The sequence below is a fragment of the Lutjanus erythropterus genome, chromosome 14 (genome assembly GCF_056507025.1).
Source record: "Lutjanus erythropterus isolate fLutEry1 chromosome 14, fLutEry1.hap2, whole genome shotgun sequence".
Lineage (NCBI taxonomy): Eukaryota > Metazoa > Chordata > Actinopteri > Lutjaniformes > Lutjanidae > Lutjanus > Lutjanus erythropterus.
In genome coordinates this window covers 20,629,702-20,652,669 of record NC_139330.1, presented here as the reverse complement: position 1 = coordinate 20,652,669, position 22,968 = coordinate 20,629,702, and the positions used below count along the sequence as shown (strand labels likewise).

The 22,968-nt window shown below is 39.9% G+C and overlaps 1 protein-coding gene across 1 annotated transcript in view; it reads right to left on the bottom strand.

Moving 5' to 3' along the window:
* Positions 1 to 21,229, bottom strand: part of insyn2ab (inhibitory synaptic factor 2Ab) — a 32,151-nt gene extending 10,922 nt beyond the window's left edge. Inside the window, exons 1-4 of the mRNA XM_084735899.1 lie at positions 21,098 to 21,229; positions 20,742 to 20,907; positions 9,229 to 10,390; positions 4,183 to 4,254 (exon numbers count right to left, since the gene is read on the bottom strand). Of these exons, the coding sequence (XP_084592025.1) occupies positions 4,183 to 4,254; positions 9,229 to 10,385 (1,229 nt within the window). The 5' untranslated portion in view covers positions 10,386 to 10,390; positions 20,742 to 20,907; positions 21,098 to 21,229. The remainder of the gene's footprint in view (positions 1 to 4,182; positions 4,255 to 9,228; positions 10,391 to 20,741; positions 20,908 to 21,097) is intronic.
* Positions 21,230 to 22,968: the final 1,739 nt, after the last annotated feature.

Genomic DNA, 22,968 nt, shown 5'->3' with positions numbered 1-22,968 from the left:
CGACACCAGGTCATCAGGAAAGCAGCAGCCTTGAAATTTTTACTGCTGACACCTGTCAGTGTCTCTGATAGCAGAATGAGGTCCAGTTTTTTGGTGTTAACTGGTATGTTGCCTTATGTCAAGTCAGTTTTTCAGTTCTCGCTGAGGACTGGTGATCTCTCTTTTGCCTTACTGTCGATGGCTGTTGAACCGTATTCTTTGATGGCGACTGAGACTGCATTCTGTAGAGGCTTAAATCTGTTTTCCAGTTTTATTGACTACAGTCCGCAGCTGCTCTCTGTTTTGCAATGGTGTGAAGGAGTGAGAGTGGCTGTCGCTCTGCAGCACTCTGCCCCTGTTATCTTGCTGTGTTTTGGAGAGATATCGATGGAGGAAAGCCTTTTGTTTCTATTTTTGCTTTTACCTATCAACATCAGACCAAAGCTCCTGTTTCGATGCACCAATAAAGCATGAAATACTCTTAAGTCTTGCTCCCCAGGCAAGATACGGGCTCATGTCTGGGTCAGCTGTGATGTTCGTATCCAGTAGGTCTTGATTAGTGTGCTGCCCAGAGCAGGGAATGTGTCATCAAAATCTCCAATAGGAGGTAAATTGTGATGTTAAGTTTGTATACTTCCATTTGCCATTTCCATTCACAGTACACGATGCTGTGAGCATGAAGTCAATGGGCTTCATGTAGCAGTGAAACGCAGCCTGTTCCCTGAAATTTATGGTCTTATTTTCTATGGTCTAATGTCACCTGACCTCACGGTGGCATATGACATTTCAAGAATATCTGAACTTGCTTTTCATCATAGTATAATATAAACTCTTCATCATGCAATTATTTATTAACTACTGTAACAATGCTGGGTTAATAAGCATATCCAGCACCGTTTGTGATCTTTTTCAAACAAATCTGTCTTGGTCGCTGAAAACCACTAATTTAAAATTAATTTAGTCTTTCCTGTGACATTTTTGTTTCAGTGTTAGCCTGCTACGTAGTCATGTTCATGCACGTAGTGCATACGTCATCCATGATTAGTTACAAGCTAAACTGTGAAGGCAGTAAGCCACTGTCTTTACCAACCCATTCACACCCCAGTTCCTGTGGCTGTGGCTGACAACAGCCAAAAATAAATAATCTTATTAGGAATAAATCTGCGTCCTGTGCGAACTGGCTGTAGCTGAATAGAGTAAACCTACACTGCTGTATTTTAGCATCAGTCATAATGGTGGTACATGTAAAGCCTAATATTTTGTGAGGTGGTATGCACTGCACTGTAAAAAGTGAGAAACACGTGTCAAAACCATAGGCATTCAAAGTGTAGCTTACAAGGGAGGATGAGTATTAATAACTCCTATCAGTGATAATGGGTAACCTGACAAGCCAGATGGTTTGTTACATAGAACCATCTGGGAAGTTGTCCTCAGGAACTGTTTAGAAAAGGGTAGACACTTACAAAAAACGCTTGGCAGGTGATTGGATGAACCATCTGCCTATCATGTCTGACAAAGGATAACTTCAGATCATCAGATCAAACCGAGGCCTGTTGGGAGAAGAGTCATCTTTTCCATTGAGAAAAGCCATCAGTGCCTTTCTTTCTTTCTTTCTTTCTTTCTTTCTTTCTTTCTTTCTTTCTTTCTTTCAATAAAGATAATAATCTTCATTACCGATATAAGTCATGCTATTGCAGTATCTCTGCTAAACTCTTCAGGAGCCGCCATTGTTTGTTTGAGACAAGTTTTTCCATGGCTGATTCTCGTTGTCATCACACCTTAAATCACTCCAGTAGCTGCCAGCAGTCCCTCCTAGGACACTGATTGGCTGCACGCCTTTTAGTGCAGATACGACCTTGTGATATCGCAAAACCAGCTGCCTTGCAAGGTAAGATAATGGGTACAATGATAGATAATTAACTGACAGTTGTCTCTAAAATAACACAGCTACACAAAAATAATATAGCGGATTAGTAAGAGAATTGCAGCAGACATTTTTAAGTAACACAAAAGTAAGTACTTTTACATGCAATAATTCAATTACTTTTGGTAGAAATCATTGGAAACTATATCTAACCAAATTCAGAGACTTGTCCAGTAGTGGTTAGTGATTAGGGGACCCAAAAAGTGAGAAAATATTACTACAGCTGTCAGAGCTGCACTTACAAAAATAAAGAATGATGTCATATAGGTTTAGAAAAAATGTCTTGCTAGAGCAAAGCAGGTCCTGATTTAGATGATAGGTGGTCAAGAGGACGTGACAGATGGACACAAGAGCACATTTCATTATAAGTGATGCGATATTGTCCAGGTAGAATGGAGACAGCAACTTTGGACCCTGAGCTGGCTGTTGGAATGTGAGAATTTTCTTCTTTATATCACATTGGGTTTTACTTTATTGTTAGTTTGATATGTTTTAATGCATGTCAACAACTTTTTTCACCCTATGGAGAAAGACTATACATATGTGTCATACAGCAGGCCTGGACCACTTTTATTTGAATTTTGTTTGTGCCTCAGAGAAACTTCAAAATATGTGTAGATCAGTGAATGCTACACTTTTCTAGTTAAAAAAAATATTTTTTTTTTTTACAATTGGCTCTTGCAAGAGGCCCAATGATGTCTCATTCCTCACTATCTGATATGAAATAGAGATCCTGCTTTAAGTTCCACAATGGTCTTAGTTACACCACAATCTGGGTCAGCTTGACACAATGCACTCGCCGAGGGAGAAGAGAGAGGAGGCATCTCCAAACTGTTACATAAAGTGAAAATCCTAAAAAACATGCCCAGGAAAGGGCAGTTTTCCTTTCCTTTGCAGTAAAAATGTCAACAGGTAAGCTGAAATTTATCCAAAATAGAAGCAGAGTAAGACTGTAGGCCTACTTGCTGATAAAATATTACAGTAGGTATGGCAGAAAGGGAAGCATAAAGCAGAAGTTGGGAAGAGGATCTCTTTACTGCAGCTAACTTTTATACTCAGAAAGGACGGAAAGTTTACATCCATAATTTGTGTGATTTTGTGGTTTTTAAAGTTCCTTCCCTCAGGCCAATGTGAAAATGACTGTCAGGTCCCACTGTACAGTGTGTAGTATCAGGGATTGAGAGTACTTTCCAAACAGCTGTCTGTTTCCTGTTTTAGAAAACACGGTAACGAGTGGGTTCAGCAGCGGAAGCTTTTGGATTGAAGTGACAAATGACACAAGGTTAAAGCTTGAGTGGATTTCCCACCTGCTTCTGAGCCACTTTCCAGCACAGAGCAAATCAGAACGCTTACAACACACAAAATCATTGTGTATTTTGCTTTGGTGTGTAACACACAATGTACCTTTGGATTTTATTTACTGATACACACAAAAGCTCTCATTTTCATTTTATTTATCATTTCTATTATTAATATTTTCATAATTGTATTTCTTGCTTTACTTGGATCACTGTACAATTCAGTCTCACAACAGCTGAGCCATTGTCATGAAAATTTAATCAATAAATTTGTATATATGGATATGAGTTTTTAATTTTGTCATGGTCAGCTTAGCAATATACAATATTTGCTGTACTTTCAAAATAAAGCAGTTTGGTCAGATTTAGGAAACCATCATGGATTGGGTTAAAGTAAGTACACTAGTTAATAGCATCAACATACATATTACCCAGCTATTATTATTGCATGTCTGTAACTGACAAAAATACCAAAGGAAATAAGAAATTATTCAGTAAATCAATTTTTTTTAAGTTTATGTGGGATATGCATATAATTTTGTTATAAACAAAGTAGAAAACTATAACTTCAATGTAGATACATCTTTGATCACATACATATTTCCAAGGTGGGAGTTAGAATCTCCTGTAGGGGCCTGTTCTCCACCCAACACCTTGATGGAGGGCCTGCTTTCCTTAAGGGCCCCCACGTCCAGCCCATGGGCCCAGTGCAAATGAACAGCCTGCACTGTCCGTATTTACCCTTAAAACAATCAAAACTGACTATTGGTCTTACGTGAGACTAACATCTTTGTGACTATTTCACAAACTGCTGTGATACTTGGCTGAAATGCAGCACCCTCCGAATACTTAAAAATACAGAGAAGCATCACTGCACCAAACGCCTCCAGTGAGCACCCCTTTCACAGTAAAGCAAATGATCATACAGAAAACAGCATTTAATGCAGCATTAATGACATGCTGGCGGTGAAAAGGACCCACCTGTAAATGATGCATGCGCTGTTTCGACAAGTGTCACAATTTGCTGTGTCTTGTCCCGTTCGGTACGAGAGCCTGTGAACAGAGAGATGAAAAGATATACGTGATCTCCAGTGGCAGGCTTCAGCTTCATATTTCAACACCTGTGGGCATCAGCTATCAGCCAAATTTGTTCAGCTCGGTTCTCAGCCTGTGTTGTTTATTCCGAACAGTTGAGAATGCGGCAGGAGCTCTGATCCTGCAGTTCTGTGAGATTTGGTTAATAAAGTGTGTAGACTTGCTGATTTTACATAATAGGATTACCTCGCATTGCCATGACATAGTTTTAAAATATGTCTCTTTTCTATAGGCAATAGGAAGTAAGTAGCAACTAAATGCTGCATGAATCATGTAGAATGGAAAAATCAATGCCTTTGCATTCTGTGCTTGTACATCTTTTTTTATTTCTTGTCCAGATGAATTTGCTGCAGACACAATGAGCATCAAGAATTCAAAAGAGCAATCAACAAGAAAAATTGTATCTACTCAGTTTATGGCATAGGTACACGGCCCCAAGGGTCTGTTGCCTTTACTGTATAACAGTTGTAATTTTTCTGTGTTGAAAGACCTTCACAAAGGACCAACTTAAACCATTTCTTCAGGGATGACGGAGGCTTATGTCAAAGAGAACTCATTAGCCTAAATATCCCTTAGCGTTTAATGGTTGTAGCAGTCCCCGTCTCCACCTGCTCTTCATGCATATTTCCTCATTTGAGTTTACATCAGCATGCAGGTGTGTATATTGTTATTCATGCTATACGTCACTGCATGCAATAGCAGGCTGCAGTAGTATGGGGATGATGGGAGGGGCTGTGTTCGAGCCACACATGTAATTGCTTGCTGTCACGGTAGCCGGTCACCCTGTTGGATGACATGTGGAGGGGTTGAACCTTGACTGTTCACCGTGACATGAGAGGTGACCTCATCGGGGGAGACAGAACAGCCTCCGTACGGATCGAAAATGCTGATGGGAGCTCAAGGTCAGCAAGTTCATCCATCCTAGCCTGTTCTCAAATGAAGTCTCTTTGAACAGCTGTGCGCAAGGACAGTAACTCACTGCACAGACGAGGTCTGCACTAGTGCTGTGCTGCTGCTGCTGCCTGGCTTTTCATGTACATCCTTGTCATTTAAAGAGCTTCGCTCTAATAATCAAAGCGTATTAACCTAAATTCGTAATCACTGCGTGTACTCAGAATAAAAAAAAAACACTTATTTTTCTCATTCAGGGTAAAATGTTCATGACCTAATATAGCGGCACTGTATTAAAGCACAGGATGTCACAGAGAATGATTTCATAGATGCTTCATGGGGGGTGGGGGGACCTGCAGCTCTGAAAGTCGTTCCCTAAGCGAACTGTTTGTTGGCACAGATTCACTGCTGTGTTGTTTGCCCACGTCAGCTGTCCTGGGATATGTCCTGCCCTCGTCATTCCTGTTTCACTGTCCACACCCCCTGCCTACGTGCCTGCTGCTCTGCCTGCCTGAGCACTGCGTAGTATTTTGTGTTTGTGATAACCTGTGAAGAAAAGCTACAAGCGGATGAGGTGACATCACATCTTTATATAAGAGGTAAATACCGTATGTCATCATATGTTATACACATGTTTTGTGCACAGTATACAAACACATACATATTTACTGACTGTATGATGCAGATGTAGCAAACTAAGAATTATATTACATGCAAGTTTTTTTCTGCATAATAATAATAATAATAATAATAATCTTTGAATTCTTTGAATGGGTAGAGACCATTATATGTGTAAATGCTAATCTATGTATTAATGTATGTTTCAACTGTGCAACTTCCTATTTGCAATGGTGTTAATTCAACTGTTGAGGCTGCTTCTTGTCTATATTGTACATACTATATATATTTATTCTACCTTTTACATTTCCTCTTGTTTATAGTGTTACTGTTTTTGAAAACATTTTCTATGTATGGTAATTTTATCAATTAGAACTTGATATATCTGTTGATTGATATTATCAGTTTGATATCTGTACAGCCCAACATGCAGATGTATTATTTCCAGTTCCTTTTTGCTGCATGTAATCGTGAAAATCAAACGTTTGGTGTGACTTCATCAAATTTAAGAGGACGTGAAACAGGCACATACATTGTTTTGAGTTCCTGCTGGACTTTTGCAGGGAATATTTGTCATGTTTGTAACTGGCTCATTGGCCATGTGAGGAACATAAAAAAAGACAAAGAAAAAAGAAGAAGTAAGACAAAGACTTTGTAATAATGTTGAAATGAAAATACTTTCCAACAAACATTGTGCCTTTATTCTTTATCCTTTTGCCACTGCGTGTATGCTGAAAGCAGTTGCTTAAAAATCACTGGACACAATGTATTTATTCCCAGTGAGAAAAGGCTTTTGGCTGCTCTTTGCTTCATCTCAAAGTATAGCTTTAAAGGAGGCTATCTGACTGTCCAGCCATGCAAAAAGGGGAAAGGATTCGAAAACATAGTATAGATGGCAGACTTTGTGTCCTGTAACTGCACCTCTCTAATAACGCAGATGGAACACAACACATAGAGGCACTACAGCAGGCACAGTTTTGTGGAGATGAAAGGCAAAGTGTTATGAGGCTGCACTAATTGGGCCTTTAAAAACCAAGTTCCACAGAGCCGCACCAGGGTGTCTTGTTCTCTACTGGATATGGATAAGACTTAAATACAATTTGCTTTGTGTTGCTATGGGTTTTAGAGATGGAGTACATTGATTGGTACAATATTGCACTGCTGTAAGAGTCAGGCTTTGGACATGGCTTGAGGACTTTATGGCGCTTGTTAATGCATTTTCTCCCTTACAGGTACATCTCTGATGAAATATGACACATAAAGAATTATTGGGGACGCATTTGCTCTCGCATTAAAATTACACTGAGAGACAGTAATAACGTGTATTGTGCTGTTTTTGAAATGCACCATTGGACTTTGATGGTTTAATATCATATGATGGTAATACAAAAGTGATTCTCAGACTTTTACTCCTGGCCACAAGCAGGTCAAAGTTTCCACAAGTTTTAGTGTAATATCTCAACAACTATTCAATGAATTGCTTTACAACTTGTTACAGACACTCATAGTATACAGAGGATGTACTAAATGCTAGCATGTTATGTGATCACTGACCTAACTACAGTATCACAGATTTGCTAGCCTGGGTGTAGGATGTAAACTTATCCCCTAAACAGGACTAATTCCTGCATGATTTGGGTCTTAATTTCGCAGTTTAGACCATAATTGTAAGTGTTGTAACATTTCACTTACTAAGTGATGTGTTGAAATCTGGAAATTAGGGCTTGGTGTAATTTGAAAAATCACTACACAAGTATCAACACCAGTATCCTTAGAGCACCAGTGTGCAGGATTTGGTGGCAACTAGCACAATGTGAAAGACCCTTTCATTAGTCAGTGTTTGGTTTGTCTGTTCTGGGCTACTGTCGAAAAAGGGCAGTGCAAGATGGTGACCTCCACGGAAGACGACCATCCTCTGTAGATATTCATGGCTCATTCTGAAGTAAGAAATACACAATTCTTATTTTCAGGCTATTATACACTGATTGAAACATATTTATGAATATAATTTTCCATTTGCCATATTTGGCCAATGATTGCCCATAAATGTTACATACTGGATCTTTAAAATGATACAAATACCAATAGAGTGGCCTACTTTATTCAGTACTTTTTTCACACAGTGCAGCTGTCCACCCTGCAGTTTTCTCTGTGCTTGGTGAGGTGCTTTATTGTGTTACTGGTATTCACAGTTTTTTCTGGAATAATCCAATTTATGCACTTATTTTTATCAGACACCGCTTGCATGTATTAAGCTATAGACATTCTTTTAAATGTTTTGGTGGCTTGCTGAATTACCAGCTCCATCAGAAATACCATGCACAACCTCACCACCACATACTATATGTAGGGATTAAATGCAAGCATTGTTTGGCTGGAGAAGTTTCGATACAACTTGGCACTGGGTTTTTTTTCAATTGGTACCTTATTGGTATCAAGTACCAATACCTATCCCTGCTGGGAATACAGTGATATCACAAAAAATAATTCTGACAAGGCAAGAAACACCAGCAATCCAGTCCATTCTCCTCAATTTTCATACAAATAACATGCTGAAATTTCATGATACACTTTTGTCCAATATTTGTGTGTAATTGGCCAGTGTCAGATAATGCAGTGTTAAAGAGCAAGACATTCTGCAAATGGACGAGGAAGAGTGGTGGGGGTCAACCAAACACAGGACTTTCATTGAGGAGGCCAGGGTTCATGTATTGTGTTAAGACAAAAGTCAACCTTAAGTCAGAAAGTGCAGTCAACCCTGAAGTTTTAAATAACGTAACATTACTTAATTATGACAATGGTCACCTGACTGTGGATCTGCTCTTCACAGAAATTAATGGGAAAGACTGGTGTATCACATGGACGCAAAATTGGATTTTGGCATATGCACTGCATGCAATTTGAAAGCGTAAAGTGTTTTTTGTATGCAGATTGAAGAGACCAGATTGAGCAGTCAGCACACCATGCAGGTTTTAAATACATATTTGGGTTACAGCCAAACTCATCTGGAAGAGAAACCACAGGCAAACTGTAAAATTATTTCCAAAACTGATCAATGTGAACATCCATCACAGCTCACAGAGTGTCTTCTCGATTCAAATTTGACCTAATGTTCTTGCTTTTATTTGTGCACACAGTTTCCTTGTTCACAGTTTACCAGTTCGACTGTGCTTGTGTTTCTTGGCATCGAGCTCCATTGTACTAATGTTCCCAGATGTTAGTAATTAGCCTTTAGTGACAATGTTATCATAACCAATAGAAATGATGGCCAAACCTATGAAAATAAGACTCAAGTCATGATAACCTGGAATTATCCTTTTTCCTGACAGCACACTGTGCATTGTGCATGCATGCAGAGTGAATAATGCATGTTTGGTTACATGTTTAAAAGTGTGCAGTGTAAATAAATCCTCTTCTACTCACCCCTCTCTCTGTGCTTCACCTTTCTCCAGCTCCTGTATAACTCCAAGCAGGACCTTGATGGTCTCCTGGCTCGAGCTGATGAGACTCTCCATGGCCTGCAGCTGTGCTTTGATATCCTTGTCTCCAGATAAGGGCATTATCTGCTGGCTGCTCCCCATGCCCGGGGCGCCTGTGTCTCGTGGAGGAAAGCCCTCGTCCCCCCCAACTGTTTGCTGGAGTTTAGAGGAAGCTGACACATGCCTTGTCCGACACTGCCCTTGTGACTGTACAGAACATTTGGCACTATGGGGAAGTGTCTGTGACTGCTGCTCGTTTAGCTGCGGACCCTTTTTCCGTTTACAGCTCACAGATGGGCTTCCTAAAGACTCCACCTGTGTCAAAGAGTTCCACACAACGGGGCCGGTGCCCTTTGACTTGTCCTGTGAAAACTCTGAATTAGCCAGCTGGCGCTTCGAGGAAGTGCCAGCGTCCATGTCCTCTTTGGGTAATCCTTTGTGTTTGGTCCTTGTCCCACAAACCTGGTACTCTGGTTCTCTTTTGGAAGGAGAACTGTGAGGATGGCACTCCTCCGAGAAATGTGAAGAGTCTGGACAAGAGGGTCCATCCACACAGTTGGCACTGGAAAGCAAATCCTCCGTATCACTGCTGTCATCAGTGTGGTGAAGCAGAGCTTTTGTCTGCCCCACAATCTTACCCTTGTACTTAGAGGACTCCCCGATAGGTTGTCCATCCTCTCCTCCTGCTTTTATATCACTCAAAAATCCATTATTTTGTCCTCTGTAATCTTCCACCAAAGCAGTATGTTTAAATGTATGTCCTTTTTTCCTCTCAAAAGGGAAAGTCTTGTATCGTTTAGTAAGGTCTGGCGAGGTCTGGACACCAGTACTCTTGGTCACGTTGGGAATAGAGCGTCTGGCAGGCATGGTCATGTATTTTCTGTGTGTCACTTTACAGGAAATGGATCTGGAGCGTCGTCCCCGATGCTCATTCTGAGCTTCACAGATATCCTTAAAACGCACTTGTAAGGCCTTGTTTCTCTTCTTCACTTGCTGCTTGCCTGGTTCTGATGCATCGAGGCTGTGTGATGGGCCTGTCTCTGAGTCTGATTCATCTGAATTTGAGAGAACAACGCATTTGGTGTCCTCTTTGCTCACCATATTTCCTGAAAAAGGTAAAAGAGAAAAAAGTCTCTGTGTTACGATGTTATCCAGTGGGAAGGAATCACTCCAGTATACTGTAGCAGGTAACCTGATTCTTTTATCCTTTTGGGACCATACCTTCACATTCACAACACACTGTGAACCTCTGTGAAAGACACGAGGTGTCTTCCAAAATCTAAACTTTAAAGCAGTATTTATCAATACAGCTGTGCCAAAAGTAAATTTAAAAATAAGATAAAAACTAATCATGTATGTGTAACACTTGTATCTAGTCCCACAAATTATTGATTGGGATGTTCTAGAGGTGTTTTTCTCCCACTCTGAATTACTGTTTCAAATGTCTCTTTCAATGCCATCCTCAGTGTCAGAAACACAGGATGACCTCACAATCTGACAGGGCAGCAATATCTTAACTAAAGAATGTCCTTCATCCACACACATAGAATTTTACATTCATATATTGAATGTTTCTTGCACAAATGCTCTCCAGAGTCATAATTAATGTCTCACTTGACGCTTTAATGTACAGCTACTTGTATCTGTGACTTATCAAAGAACAGATACCTGCTAACACAGATGTTCATTTATTGTATTGCTGATTCAACCAGTTTTTCATGTTGATTCAAGCTCTAAAGATGCTATAACTGTGAGTCACCTAACATTGCAGATGGAAAAAAATGACTGGAACTTCCACCCTCATCCCAGCTCGTTAAAAAATAATGACGTCTTCGTCACGCCCCTCTGCGTCTTATACTGGTGCACAAGCTGCCCTTTAGCAGCCAGAATGCCTTTTTAACACATGGTTAATGTTGTAAAACAGTTGCAGTTTGGGTGCAAAAAATACTTTGACCTATCCATCCATCCCACCTTCTCCATAGGCAGACGATCTCTGTCTTTATGCTATGTCACCTGACACGCATGGCTTTACTTTAAAGTACACTGCTTCTCATACAGTTGCTAAGAGGTACCTTGTGTGTCTATAACGTTGGTATATGACGACTTGGGAATGACAAGGAACTGCATCCAAGTGCGCCTAGCTAGCTCCTGCCATGTCTACAACTCTACACTCTGCCTGCTTTTTTGTTGTACTCTCACTTCTGCTGCACAACTCATTGCTAACTTTGCCAACACTTGTATTGACTGTGTTTGCACTTTGCTCCTTTAACCATTCAGAAAATCTGTTCATTGACTGCTCCTTATATCAGCTGTCAGCCTCAAAAAGACACTTCAAACTATAAGCACAGTCGTTGCTATCTTGTGGTGTTATTCCTGTTGGGCACCAGATCACTGCTTTACCTCATCAAGGTAGTAGTAGTATCTGCTAGTGCTGCTGCCTGTGTCTCCCTGGAACAAACACATAAAATCACATCATGTCTTGCCAGAATGTTTACATTCTAAACTGATAAAAAAAAATATATACAAATTTAAAATGCATCTGAAATCTATTTATTTTACTGTAAAAGTACATCACAGCAATAATCAAATTTGCTGAGGGTAATGTTAAGTTTCTCATTGCCTCTTAACAAACTTGAACTATGCAGAGGGCTTTTAATTTGAAATGGACAAAGGAAGTGTTGAGCTTGTATTGACCAGTATTTTAACGGGGCAAATGGGAGTGGATCATCATTAGGTTTTGAACTAAGATATTGTAGTGATGGGCCACATTTCCCATAATGCCTAGACTGAGTAGTCTGTTAAGTCTGTGAAATGTTTTTCTTTTTTCATGCTGCACCATGTTCTTGTCATTTTTGTGCTAGTTTATAGTTTTAACCACTAGTGAGGTGAGTGTTACATGTCTTGACCTCAGCTGTATTTGGTTACTGTGTTTTGGAGTTCTTAATTTTTGGCATTTGTCTTACAAATGCATTGTGACACATTTACGTTGCTGATTTATATTGTGGTAAAATAGCAAAACTGATGTGTCAGGATCAGGTGTTTCTGTGGCTTATTCTCCTGTGGCTGACGTTATTTGTGCACTTCCCTATTGAATCGCTGCAAACTTTGGTCTCTCCTACAGGGTAGTAGAGGACATTAGCTTTAGTAATTTAAACACGACTGCTGTCTCGCATGCAGCCCATTCACTGGGTTTCATGGGAAAGTCTCTTTTCATGCACAGGGGAGAGTAACATTTACATTTTGTCCACACAGATTTATTCAGCCATACATTAGGGAAACATTCCAACTCAAACAAATGGGTTTATGTGACGGCTCGCTTTACTGTCCTTCATATCATAATTACATCTGAACTGCTGAGCTCCAGTTCTCTACTCTGCATTCATACACTCTGCCACATTTATTGCCAACCTGAAGCTGTGCCTGTATGTCCACCCACTTACGGCCACCTCCTTATAAATGCAGCATAACATTTCCTCAGATATATTTTTGTACGCTTCTGCATTTAGATTGCTTGTCGTTTTTTTCTCCACAATGGTTGGAGTTGTTTTGTTAAGGGATAGCCATGGGGCTGTTGGTGATTTGCCCACTAGTCGAAGGTGTTCACCATATAATGTATTCTTCTTGTGCTCTGAGGTCCCTGGAAAAAGAATTGACCATACAGCAGCTGAGGCCTGCACATAGTAGACTCTACATAATAGCTGGTGTTAGGCTCCTCCACCTGTATCCACCTGTAGGCTCTGAGTCTCTAGAGGGAAATTTATTATCATCGCTCCCAAACCTCTGCTGTACTGTGTGGAGTGATGAGGTCAGAGCCGAGGCACCAACTACACACTCACTCAGATACATACTCACATTATCAATCTGCTCCACGTGAGCTGGCTGACTGAACTCACCTTAACATTTAAATGTTTGCAGATTATTGTTTGTTACAACTTCATATTAAAGGCTGGTCATGGATTTGCAACTGAGTAATAAGGAATTTACCAGACTTATGAATGGCTTGAAATCACTTGAACATATTTTTGTAAATGAGAAACAGTTTTTGCTTTGGAGTAGGAGTGTTACAGTCTCCAAAAGGTGTTAAGTGTTATTTTCTAACAACTGTTTTCGCATATGGTTTATAATACATGATGCAGTGCAACTGTTATATGATACATACCGGTAGAATTGCTTTGAAGGATTCAGATCATACTTGTTGCAGCACATTATTCAAAAAAATCAATAAAATTGTGAATTTGTGTGTTTGTAAATGCAGCACTGTGATATATTTGATGTGCTTCATTTATTTATGAGATATATCTTCTTTAACAACTGCCATACTAATGAAGCAACAATCATTAACCCACTTTTATCATGAAATTACTGAGTTTTCTTGTTTAATTCATCATTAGCAATAGTTTAAAGCACTTTGTTTTTTTTTATGATCGTGATATTTATTCTGTCCTTCACTTTTACATATTTCCAATGACATAGCTGGATTTATATTGATTATGCAATAAATCACAAACTGCTTTGATCACATAACAGAGCTAAAAATGAATTTTCATTACACAACAAAGTGCTGTTTGTTTATGGTCACTCCCCATGCACAGTTTCAAATTAAGGTTCATATGATCAAATGAGAAATATTGCATTTTCTGTCTCATCCGTGATGAAACACATTTCACAGCTAGAGCATGAAATATATCAAGCAGCACAAGGAAATGAAATGATGTCTGATATAGTTAAAAGGAAATATCAGAAAGAGCTGGTTAATCATTTTCATATGACAGGACACCACGCGATAAATAAACTCCAATGAATCATTTATAACCACACAAAAGCAAGCTATTCATGGTGTCACAGCTTCTCTGAAAGTAATCATGTTTTATCATTCAGAGACATTATAAATCCATCAATGTGATTGTTCTGGTGGGGAAATTTATACTGAACAGACATTTCCTTACTGTCATTTTTACTACTCCCATGAAATCTGTAAAAGGAAATGCACGGGTAGATTAGATTAATGGTAATTTCTGATCCGCAGCTGATCTACATCAGCAGTGGATGTAGAGCTCCAGTGATGTAATGACTGAATGGATAAAAAGTATGCACAAAGAAATAGTAACTCTGTGTAATATGGGAAGAATTCACACTTTTTAATGATGGCAAAACTGCCATGTGGCTGCATGTTGATTTTTGTGAGTGTACACACATACATATGGGCGCTACATGTTTGTTTATCTCGCTCTCTCTACACTTAGTGTGAGTAACCAGCCCCTTCTCATTCCTAAGTTGTCAAATGTTGATATTTTTTCTCACCCTTCGGCTACAAATACAGATGCACAAGATACCTTTGGCACCAGGCTTTTGATGTAGTATAAAGACTGAAAAACCATGTATGGAATAGGTGGGTGCATGAATGGGTCAAATAAACAGGACTTTCACCCAGGAGACTTGGGTTCATGTCTCATGTGAAACCAAAGTTATCCAGAGCTTTTAGGTAAGTAACATTACATGACTTGCTTCACGCTTCACTTATGTCACATGACATATGTAATGTATAACAAACAAATTGTAACACACAAAAAAATCATCCTTTCCTAAACTCATTTTTGCCTAAATGTGACCAAACTGTAACCATTTCGGTAGTTCTGTAGAACTCAAAATCAGTCTTGGTCTCAAGACCACTTTTTCAAGGTCTCAGTTTCATCTTGGTCATGATCAGATTTTTAGGTCAGACAAAGAGCACTCTAGATTTGACCTCAAGACTGTTCAAGACCACAACAAATGGGATATTGCTAAACTGCCTGTGCATTGTCTGATTTATTTATCATCATTACTATCACTGAATGTAAAACTTCCTGCTTCAAATGCAACCAATAACTTGCGAGTTGAATGACTTTACATTGTGATGATGTCATAGATATTCAAATGCTTTTCCTGGCTCTGGAAAAAATATACAAATAACAATACTCCATGCATCAAAAATTCATATTCAAAAGAGTCATAGAGGCGTCCTGTCAACAGTTTTACAGAGGTCTCTTTTATAGTGATGGCTTATGGGGAAAATGCTTTTTGGGCCATGGAGGAATTTTTCTTTGCAATACTGGGAATGGCCACTGTCAAAAAATGGAAGCAGAGCTGAGAAGCAATGCCCAGTTGTATTATACATCTATACTTGTGATAAATGTTGACACCTAAAGCTATGGAGCCACCACTTCTTGACTTGGTCTCACACCTCAGAGTCTTGTCTCGGTCTCAGTACAGGCTTGTCTTGGACATGACCATTGACATAATTAGAAAAGAACAACATGAGAGCTCGCCAAAAGTGAAGCCGAAGCATCTCAATCACCACCTGGTGGCTGGCTGCAGTATAGGTTGCAGCTCCAACACCTGTCACTGTTGTGCAGACTCTGGCTCCCAATGACGTCACCAGTGCAAGATGGCAGCACTCACTATTTTAGTTTCAGTTTTGTGGGAAGAAGTGGAGCCGCAGCATCCATCTTTATTTACAGTCAGTGGTCATGACTTGGTCTTGGTTTTGGGGGTTGGAGTATGTGAGTGTGAGTATTACTCTCTATTACTCTGTGAGTGTGAGTATTACTTTAGTATTAGTATGTGTGGGCCTAGTTGTAACCTTTTTAAAAAAAAAAGGCCTTTGCCAGCATCTTGAGGAGCGTGTGCACAAACACACACACACAAACACACATACAGGGCCTGATAATAAAAAGCATGAGGTTGTATTTCTCGGGAGTCCTGCCATGTCTTTCACCTTGCAGACTGGCCACTGTAACCTAACCCTCAGCTCAAACATTTGATGAAATGGAATATATTTAAAGGCAACTGTGTTTCGTCTTGCCTCCTATTAAAAAAAACCCTCCATGCCAACAGCTTCTTGTGTCACTTCAGTCACCGCAATGCATTCAGTGCCAGATGAGAAAAAAACACACACAAAAAACAAGCAACTAGCTCAGTGTCATTATACAGGAACAATATGGTATGCTGTGTCATGAATTCACATACAGTTGTTTTGCAATTTGGAGCAGCTGATTTTTATTGGGGGTGATATTTGTTCTGAAACATTTCTTAGTATGCACTTTGATTTTAGCGTAAGTTGTTTGTCAGAAGCGGTTCTGCGGATAAAAAGAATTTGTTCGAGGCTGATTCACATGGGATCATACTATTTCACAGTCAGAAATACCAATCTCACACCACTGAAAAGGTAATCACATCTGCAGGAAGTCTCCTCTAAGCGCATACAATTCCTCATGCAGTCATGTAAGGCATGTAAAGCAGCTAAATGGTAATTCACACAAAGGGAATCAAGAAAAGCTCTTCACTGACTTATTATTGTTGGAAGTCAGATACACAGAGAGTGAGAGTGAAACGAGAGGGGCTGATGTGACACATGGATATATTCAGATGGTTGAGCGTGAATCTCCTTTGCCTCTGCGTCTTCTTTCTCCTCCTCCTCCTCTTCTCAAAGCAAGCTATATCTCTGCTAATGACCTGAGGTCCTTCCCTGATTTGGCCTCAGCTATCCAAAGGATTATGAATAATGCATTGACTCTAAAATTGCAAAAGTAATCCTCTGAAATCTCCTTATGTACCCTGGCAGACCACGTTGTCTGTTCCAATTGCCCTTCAGTTCTTCACGCTAAAATGCTGCATGTATGAAAATAGAAAAAAAAAAAAAAACACCTTTAGCTACAGTATCATGATTGATTTATTATGACCACGATGTTGTAGAAACGTGGCTGTTTGTAAAGAATGTTAATAGGGCGGTTGGATCCATTTTCCATGCAATAGCGGCTCCACAACACTGCTGACTCATGATTTATGCCCCGTTGCAAAGCGGGGAGAAAGAGACGGCTTTGCTTAGATCGCCTTACATCCTTGTCAGCCCGCGTCAACTTCATAATTACTGAAGTGCATCTGTAGGATATTTACATAGGATAAAGCTGTCTAGCCACTCTCATTAATGGTTAAGTAATAGTATTATAGTGGCCCCCCACTCCTCAAACATAGTAAGCTCCACTGCACCATCAATACAAACTGAGTGCATCATGAACATGGGGTATTCTTCAGTGCTACAGCTCATCATTTTTGTATTATATGTGGGGGTGTATACAAAGTCACTTATAACTGCAGATGGACACAAATACATTCAAAAGTATTTTATTACAAATCACAAATACTTGCTCATCAAATATATTTAAATTATGATATGAAATGTATTTAAAATACAAGTAATTTGTGATTTTCAAAATACATGAACACATTCTGTACAAACTGATATTATTGCATTTTAGGTGGCTTCAATGTGGGTCTGACCTTAACCCCCTACACTGAAAAGAGGAGCTCTGCTAATTTTCCACCTCATTTTTATTTTGAAATGATAAATCTGGGAGGTGGGAGGATGCAAATTCAGGGGTGTATGCTTGGCGGTTTCAGCCTGGTCTCACCAGTAAAATGATCATATAGATCGTCTTGTAGTGTGCTGCAGGAATGAGCGCTAAAACACGTCAATGAGTTAGCATATTAACACTTCTAACTCTCTTGTCTTGAAGTCAATAATGGGAATAATTAATTAATTAAATAATTAATTAATTATCAGTTTTGATTATTATCTTGATAAGCAAAAGATGTCAGTGTCATAAACTTTTGTTTGTCACAGAGCTTATTTTCTGCACTAATCCAAAATCTAAAAGAAAAATCAAATTGTCCTTTGTGGAGGAAACCAGGGTGATGCTAACTTACTTAAAAAAAAAAAAGCATAATCTCTACAGCGCTGTTCAGTGGCCTCCTCTAGTGGCCATAGTAATTACAACAGGAGGAAGCCCACACAAGAAAGGATGAGTCAAACTGAGGATTTTCACCCAGGAGACGACAGACTGTGTGCCATGTGTTAGGTTACATTTCAAGATCTGTCACTTACGAAACATAACACGCTGATTTTTGTTTTTTTGGTTTTCTGATCTGTGATTTTTTTTTGGTGCTTAAACTTAACCAAACTGCAATAGTTTAACTACATTAATTACATGATTAACACAACATGACTCATGTTATATGACTTAGATTATGACTTAAGATCCAGTACACTTATCATTGGTACTCTCTAAAGGTCATATATGTTGTTTTGGGAGTCACTGGCAATCAACTTACTCTGCTGTTTAGATATGAGAACGCGTTGAAGTTCTCTAGCTAGTAAGTTTATTTACCAGTTCTAGTATTTGACGTGTTTGCTGATCTCTTTTGGATTTTAGTGTCATTCAAACTTGCCTTATCTGCAATAGCTGATCATACTTTGATTAAATAGCTTTATCTTAGGGGAAATCTGCACGAAAAAATGAAAGCAGCTTCTTTCATCAAGCTGCAGGTCACAAGGAACATGGTGGTTTACAATGAGCATGATGCTGGACCTGACAGGACATGACAGGACATGACAAGACTATGATTAAGCTATTTTTAAGTTTTTTTCTCACAGTTTAAACCTGGAGATTAAAATGTGTCTTACTGGAGAATAAAATGACGTATATTGAATATGTGTACAAATTACTTGAAGTGTTTCAAATAAAAAAACACATCTTAAAAGTATTTTGATACAAAATACTTCATATTTTTTCTGCCAAGCAAAATACAAATTGCAAACCCCTCAAAAGCAATAAATGTGTATTTTAAATACATTTGTGAAGTACTGTCCATGTCTGATAATAACCCAGACTGATGCTGTGCTCCCTCCATGCATTATGCATTGTTGCTCTGCATTGTATCCATTTTGTATAAGGATGTTTTTTCTCATTATTTACAAGTCACATTGCACCAACTTAAGCTTTCATAAGCACAATGTAGAAGATGCGATCACACTCCCCTTCCCTCCTCTATAAGGTTATATGTGTTTGGGTTGCCATATGCATTCCTAGAGAAAGCTATTGTGCAATTGTAAAGTATAGGTTTGGCCCCTACACACGCGGCGTTGCAGCAATCTTCCCCTCAATACACCATCACGCTCTCCTTCCTGCAACAGTGAAAGCCCCTTTGGACCAAGATTTTTATGTTGTCTTTTGTTCAATTTTTGAAAACAATCCCAGGCAGTTTTGAGAGCTTCACAGTCACGCACACACAGTGACACACACACACACTCACACCGTCTTATTCCAGCTGTCGTCCAGAGCTATCTGTATCTACCTGGGCTGCCGGCTACACCTGTGAAAGTTTGCTTTATGACATTGGCTTAAAAGATTTATCACGGAGCAGCACTTTCTGGTTTTGTGGAATAGTTGGAGGTTTTAAAAAGCTCCCATTCCTGTATCTCCTGGATGAGAGCACTGGCTGTGAAATGGATCCTTGGGAAGAGAACGTTTGGAGAGGCTGATATGCAGAGGGGCATTTTGGGTTATTTTTTTGTGATCACACACTCTCGTGCTAGATCTCTTTTTGTATAAAATAATGGAGACTCAGCCTGTCACACTTTTAGAGCTTACATGCATAGTGCATCACCCTGATGAGTCCATCGATTAATAAGGGGCTGGGCTATGGGCATACATGTGTACTCAAGTCAAAATCACAATTAACTCGGGCGTAATGGAGAAGATGATTTATAAGTGGAAAACGATGCTGAGATAGACAGACTATATAGTGTGTTTGGCACCTTACAGCTGTACCCCGTCTGTGTTTCCTGTAAATTCAGGTAGTCAAAGAATGACGTGTAGAAAATAGAGGGACAGAAACAGCGGGGGGAGGAGGAGGGGGGCCAGCGGCTGAGAGCAAATATAAGTGCAGCTCTGTATGTGATGCAGTACCCTAGAGCTTCTTCTTCTTCCCATATCACACATGTCATTAGTCATGATAAGTCTGGATTCACCTTTCATCAAAACCAGCCTTGAGGGGCACATCACTCATCGCATATGAATTTGTCACACAGTCTACGCCACTTAATACGATAGGTGTTTTCCAATAAATGATCATCATTCCGACAGTCTATCACATTACAATATAGCCTATCAGTGCAGTGAGCACTCATCAATATTCTTCACTATTAAAGCGCAGACAATTCACAAGTACAGCAATCTCGATAATCAGCCTCTGCCTCATCAGATAGATGCTGCATGTCTGTCAAAGGCTGCAAAGACACGCATTATGATAAGTGTATAAATCAAATTACATTAGCATTTATCTTAATTTTCTACTGAAGTGAAGGAAAACCTTTGACGTGTCCTCCTTATTAGTCATTAAAACCTTTCAGTGCTTGGATGCAGAAATGCCCCCTCCCTGATTTATCCATATCTAATCCATGCAGGAATCATACACATGCACGCATCACTAAGCAAAGACTTTTAACAGTATTTTCTCATGCATCATGCATGCTTCTTATACACACTTTAATACAATTAAGATTTTAAGATGAATCAGACACTCTTTCTTTGCAATACCTGTGTATATGTGTGCAACTCCCCCCAATAAAGGAACTCTTACCTTGAGAAACAGATCAGAGGTGCAAAGGACAAGAAAGCACAGATCCCCCGTAGAGCCGGTGTTCATCCATGTATTCAGCGGGTGCCAGGGCACCATCCAGCCACTGGAGCAGCTCTCACAGGCTGCGGGAGGACAGAGAGAGAGGCAGCAGCCGGTGCAGTGACAGCTGGAGTAGTTGTGACACATCCAGCAAAGATTCAGGTTATCGGGATGGGAGAGGGGAGAAAGCAGAGAGACATTGCCTCAAAACCTCATCACTGATATCCCCCTCCTTGGCTTTTTACTCTGCTCTCTTCTCCCTTATACACCTCATTCAAGCATCACTGACACTCATTCGCTCTTGTCCCTGCACTCACCGGGAATAGGCACTCACACACGCAGCGGAGATCTCCATCTCGCGGTGCTGCTGCTGTTGCTGCAATCCCTGTGCATTCGTGATTGAGTGTATGTGTGTATGTGTGTGTAAGGGAGGCAGGGAGAGGGTGGGCTGGTGGGTGGATGGGTGGGTGGATATGGCAAAGGGAGGAAGAAGGAGGAGGAGGAGGAGAGGGAGGGAGGAGTGAGGGGTAGTACGCAAGCTGCTGGGGAAAGTCCAGAGTCGCTGAGCTGCATCATCGGCGAAGAAGAAGACCCCCTTAACTTGTCCTCCACAGGCTGGCTGTGTTGACACTGAGCTGTTATATAATCTGAAGGGCTTCAGGAGACGGCAGAGAGGGGGAGCTGTGAAATAATAATGCATTGTGCTTTTAATTGGATGTCTCCTGCCCCCCCTGTTACTTTCATACATCTTACACATTGTTTATGAGAGGTGTTGGAGGGGACTGAATCGGGTGAAGGAGGAGAGAAGGGGTTCTGTGGCTGCACAAAGGGGAGGGGGACAGAGGAGACGAAGAGCCAACAGGGCAGCAGTGTTAATGAGAATCTGAGACGAGAGAGAAAATGAAATGACGAGAGGGAGTAATAGAGACAGTGAGACAGAGAGAGAGGCACACAGAGGAATGTACTTCACTGGGAAACAGGGAATATTGATCTTGTAGATGTCTTCAATTTCTTAGCTTTCTCTGCATTTCTTAATTTAGGGAAATTTCTTAATTTCTTTGTTAAGTCCCGTTACTATAGGGAATGGGCATCTGTACTTCTTAATGAAAGCCAGGGTCTGCAATAAATACTATACTTTTCACAAAAGAGGGGATATTAGGGCTATATTTTGCACAACCAAACTATTATTGTTATTATTGTGGGAACTAGATCATGTTGCAAACACATTTTTATCATGTGAGAATAAGTCTGTCTTACATTAGTCATCATAACTGACACTACTGAAGCCACCATTCTTTTTACCCCCAGTTAATCATCCATTTCTATTACTTTTGAGTTCTGCTGTTTGCTTTATTTACAGTTACTGTGTAGGATTTATCATTACGTTTCTTTGTGCCTCCTAGCGGCAGTACTCTGAAAGACACAGTAATGCCCACAAGACTTCACTGATCCCACTCTGGTGACAGGGAGAACTGAGTGCATCAGCAGGGTGCAGATCTTTGCGAGGCAGCGGATGGTGAAGCATCTACTGCAATGGTACCACAACTGCTAGATGCAACCAGCAGAGAATTGCAAAGTTTTGAATTACGTCTTTTTAAAGGTTTTTCTTTTTCAAGGTTTTTCTTCTTGTTATTATATTTTCTTATTTCTTATTATCTTTTAAAAACAGTTTTAAATAAAGTGTTTTGCACAGTATAGTCTCAGTTTCCTTTCAGACACATAGAATAAAGGTATTGTAACCAAGCGCCCTGGGTTTTCCTAACTGTATAAACTTAATAAACTTGGCACATGAGTCTAATCCCTAAATTTAAACTATTTTTTAAACTATTTTTTGTTTTTATTCCTCAGAACATTACAAGCAACCAAGTGGCTTTACAACAACAAGTGGGCTATGTCGATGAGAGATGATGTCCGCAGTGAAACACTGCTGATGGACAATGACTTTATTGTTGATGTTGTTAAGGGGATATAGATGGGCTGTCCCATATCAAAAAAGTAGACTGAGGGGTTTCCGGGGGGTTTCTTCTGTACACCACATGTCCGTAATACGTAACTATGCCTGCAGAAAAGAAACACAGCTGCCAACCAAGCATCTTGGGTTCATCTATCTGGGAAGTTTTAATAAGAAAAAATTAAACGGAACATGGAGATGTAATGTTACTGTGTATTAATGTTATTTTGTCACGCA